We start from the raw sequence: 4470 nt of genomic DNA, 5'->3' as shown, positions 1-4470 counted from the left end.
TGTTAAGCTGCCAGTGCCACTATGTGAGATGGCAGACAGTATTAAAGTGATAGATCACCCAAAAATGAACATTTTATCATCATTTACTCACCCTCATGTTGTTCCAAACCTGCATGAAGTTCTTTCTTCTGTTAAAGATAAGAAAAGATATTATTAAAAATGTAAGTAAGCCAATAGTTGCTGGTAGCCATTGACTCCCATAGTATGGAGAAAATACTATGGAAGTCAATGGCTACCAGCAACTGTTGGGTTACCAACATTCATCAAAATTTTTTGAAATTGTTGTGTTAAATGTTAGAACCAAAAAATATTTACTATTATTAAGTCTTAAAAAGAGCCAAACAAACAATTATATAACCACATGTCATTCGGAAACAGCATTTGCATTTCTCTCACTATAGGAGGATCAAACGCTGTTGTGGGAGGATTCACACAGCAGATCAACAGCTCAAGTGTTTTAGATCAGACTTGTACAACTGAAGAAAATGTTTTGTATTTTTGTTTTGTTCTGTTTGTGCTGGTGGGATCTGATTGGTAAGTTGTAAATCTGTTTTTTTTTGGCTAAATGTCATTTTTCGATTCCAATTTAGTTATAAACTACAGCTGATTTCAGGCTTTGTAGACCACCAGAGACCTTAATCTGTGTAAAATCTGTTCATCAGGTGTGTTTGGTGAGTCAGTGTCAGTGATGGAGGGAGATTCTGTTACTTTAGAAACTAATGTTAATGAAGTACGTGAAGCTGATGACATACTGTGGAGATTTGGAGCTAAAAAGACTCAAATAGCTAAAATTAAAAAACAACAGCAAATATTCTCCACATCTGATGGTCCTGATGGGAGATTTAGAGACAGACTGAAACTGGACAATCAAACTGGATCTCTGACCATCACAAACATCACAACTCAACATGCTGGACTCTATAAAGTAGAGTTTACTGGAGTGAAATCATCAAAAAAAACCTTCAGTGTTTCTGTCTATGGTGAGTAAAGATCATTTTGTGACCTTCAAAGCCACAAATGTTGTCAACTAAGTTTAAGTGGTAGTTTTTAATGAAAGCAGAATATTTCTATAATTATTGTGTGTTTGTCATTTTGTAGTTTGAAAAAAAAAAAAGCAGAAACACTTATTGGTCGTCAACACACTACACCAAAAATAAGATTGCTGACTAGATTTACCCAAGATTTTGGTTCTCCTTTCATGTTTTCCAGCTCGTCTGCCTGTTCCTGTCCTCAGCAGTAACTCTTCACAATGTTCATCATCATCATCATCATCATCATCATCATCACAGCAGAATTGTTCATTGTTGTGTTCAGTGGTGAATGTGAGTGATGTGACTCTCTCCTGGTACAAAGGAAACAGTTTATTGTCCAGCATCAGTGTGTCTGATCTCAGCATCAGTCTCTCTCTACCTCTGGAGGTGGAATATCAGGATAAAAACACCTACAGCTGTGTGATCAACAATCCCATCAGCAACCAGACCACACATCTGGACATCAGCAAACTCTGTCACACATGTTCAGGTATGATGATATTAACAATGATTTACCCATTATACAGTGTTTATGTTTCATGTTTTTTGTTGTTGTTTTGTTTTTTGTAAACCAGATAAACAGATTCACTCACATTATTAACTAATTTTGTTGATTACAAAATTGCCCATTACAGATCAGGGTCTACCTTTATTGTACATTGTGCTGATTTCTGTCACTGCTGCTGGATCTCTGTTGATTGTAGCTGCAGTCGTGATGTGCTGCTTCTGCTGGAAACGTAAAAAATAGGTCAGAAAAACAAACAATTAATGCCTGTGTTGAAATATGTATCTCTTTTAAGGTATTCATTTTTATATAAGACTGAAAGCTTTGTTGTTTTAACTTGACTGTGATTACTCTTAATGCAGTCGTCATCCACCAGATATACGAAAATGATTCAACACTGCCTAAACGGAAAAAGGTAAGATCATTCATGACTGTGTTACAAGATGATGTTGCAGTCAGTTAGTCTGACAGAAGCTTGACGATTAATATTTTTGATTGTGGTAAATTTAGTTTTAAGTTTGACATTAATTAGACATTCGGTTTCATACCAATTAAAGTCTTTGTGCCTGTTATGTTTTGAGCCCAAATAAACTTAGAGATAACATAAATATATGCCCTTTACACTGCACAAAGATCATATATATATAAATTACATGACATAATACTATAAAACCAATACTAAAATGTTCAGAAAAACATTGCTGTTATTGCACAATGCCTCATTTTTGGAATTAGCCTTTTATATAAAATGATGTGTGCAATAATTAAATCAATTTAACTACAACACATTTAAGCTAAAGGTATCAAACCAACTGTAAAATACTCAGAAATTATTCCCTATAAAAAGGCATCCCTGTTTTTTCTGATTAGCCTTTTATGTTTTTATAATCGTATTTTACAACAATATTTTTTAATGTGTGCAATATATAAATCCATTAAACGACAACAGCATTTAAGATAAAGGTATCAAACCAACTGTAAAATATTCAGAATATTATTCCCTATAATGCACAAGGTTTGTTTTTTTTTTATTATTATTATTATTAATTGTATTATTTTTATATATGGTACTGAATCCATATTTTTTTTAAATATTTTATATACTGAACCCACTTAAATTCATTAAAGTCTGCAACCGTTTGAGATAAAGGCATCAAACCAACTGTAAAATATTCAAAATATTATGCCCTATAATGCACAATGACTTGTTTTTTTTCTTCTTATGCCTTTATTATTTTTAGATACAGTACTGAATCCATATTTTTGAAATGTTTTTATGTACTGTACCTACTTAAATTTATTAAACTCTGCCACCATTTGAAATAAAGGCATCAAACCAACTGTAAATTATGGAAAATATTATTCCTTATGATACATATGGCTAATTTATCAGATTATGCATTAGTATTTTTATATATTGAATGCATATGAAGAGTTGAAATAGAAAAGCCCTGAAGTACCATCAGAATTTTTCCTCTAAAATAAGCATTTGTATCGCGCTCCCATGTTTAGCTACAGTACTTTCACTTTAATGGCAATCAATATTTTCTTTTCTTTGCTATTAAAATGAAAGAGCTGAATATAAATGTATAACAACACTGTCACTGGGGCGGTACCCTTAGGTACAAAAATAAAAATATATTTTTGTACCTTATTTACCTTAAATGGTACAAATTAGTACCTTAAAGGTACATATTAATACTTCTGCATGAACCAGAAGATGCAACCAGCTTGGCAGGGTTTTGTGTTTGCACACCTCCTCTCAATATTGCTCATAGCAGATTAACAATTGGATGGAAGTGTTTTTTTTTTTTTTTTTTTTTTTTAATTTCCATCACATGCAAATACAAGGCAAAATGTACAAGGCAAATATAGAGCAATGTCATACAGTTTAAAACATGTAAAACAGAATAATAACAACAACAAAACATAAAATGAACATAAATGTATATAAAAATTATTAAAATAAATAAAAAATAAAATACCAAAAAAATGTTCTATATAATATTAGGGCAGTTACAGTACATATATTTGAAAATATGTTGTTTTTTATTCTTATTTTATGATCTCATGTTTTAAAATAAATTTTAAGATCAGTGTTACAAAAGGCAATACTGTATATTATGGTTTCCTTAGATTTTTTTTTTATTTATTTATTACTTATAAATATAAAACTTTGCTAAGATAATTAACAGATTAACAATATAATTTTGTTTCTGTCATAAATAGATTTTCTTTATCAATTACCTTCTATTAACTAAATTAAATCAACATTTGGTGTGACCATTCTTTGCTTTTACAGTAGCTTTTGCCCTAGGTGCACTTGCGCAAAAATTTTCAGGTAGCTTTGCAGGTAGGTCTCTTGAAGCATCTTGGAGATGTTGCCACAGTTCTTCTGGATTTACTCTGTTTCAGTTTGTTCTGTGTCTTCATGTCATTCCAGAGACAGACTGGATGATGGTGAGATCAGATCTCAGTGTATAGCACTGGCTGTTGTCAAACTCCTTGTGCAAACAAAAATCTCACTAGATTATTACAATTAATGGTAAACAGAATGTTTGGAAATGTAAACCAATATATATATATTTTTTTTTTACTGACACACTACAGCAAAAGATAGAAATAACTTACTTTAAACCATTTTTTAGCTGGTGAAAATACTACTGGCCTAAAACTTTTGCACAGTACTGTATATATATAAATATATACTTTGTTATATAAAAATAACAAAGGTATAAACAAAAACAAGCCTTGTGCATTATAGGGAATAATATTTTGCATATTTTACAGTTGGTTTGATGCCTTTATTTCAAACGATGTCAGACTTTAATGAGTTTAAGTGGGACCAGTATATAAAACATTTAAAAATATGGATCTAATGGGTTTATATTATTGCACACATTAAAAGTTATTTATATGGTTAATTTATATATA

At 31.1% G+C, this 4470-nt stretch overlaps 1 protein-coding gene across 3 annotated transcripts in view; it reads left to right on the top strand.

The window, feature by feature from the left end:
• The first annotated feature begins 407 nt into the window (after positions 1 to 407).
• The window catches only part of LOC127164231 (SLAM family member 5-like), a 27698-nt gene continuing 23635 nt past the window's right edge, over positions 408 to 4470 (top strand). For 2 of the 3 annotated variants that reach the window (XM_051108043.1, XM_051108041.1), the window contains exons 1-3: positions 408 to 534; positions 663 to 980; positions 1210 to 1521. In XM_051108043.1, coding sequence (XP_050964000.1) covers positions 486 to 534; positions 663 to 980; positions 1210 to 1521 — 679 coding nt within the window. In that variant the 5' untranslated portion in view covers positions 408 to 485. Of the gene's footprint in view, positions 535 to 662; positions 981 to 1209; positions 1522 to 1666; positions 1825 to 4470 lie in introns of those variants that run through there. The other variant, XM_051108044.1, reaches the window with a different exon arrangement.

The sequence above is a fragment of the Labeo rohita genome, chromosome 4, assembly GCF_022985175.1.
Source record: "Labeo rohita strain BAU-BD-2019 chromosome 4, IGBB_LRoh.1.0, whole genome shotgun sequence".
In the NCBI taxonomy this organism is placed as follows: domain Eukaryota; kingdom Metazoa; phylum Chordata; class Actinopteri; order Cypriniformes; family Cyprinidae; genus Labeo; species Labeo rohita.
Note: the sequence above shows the minus strand (reverse complement) of the source record. Positions and strands in the feature narration are given on the sequence as shown.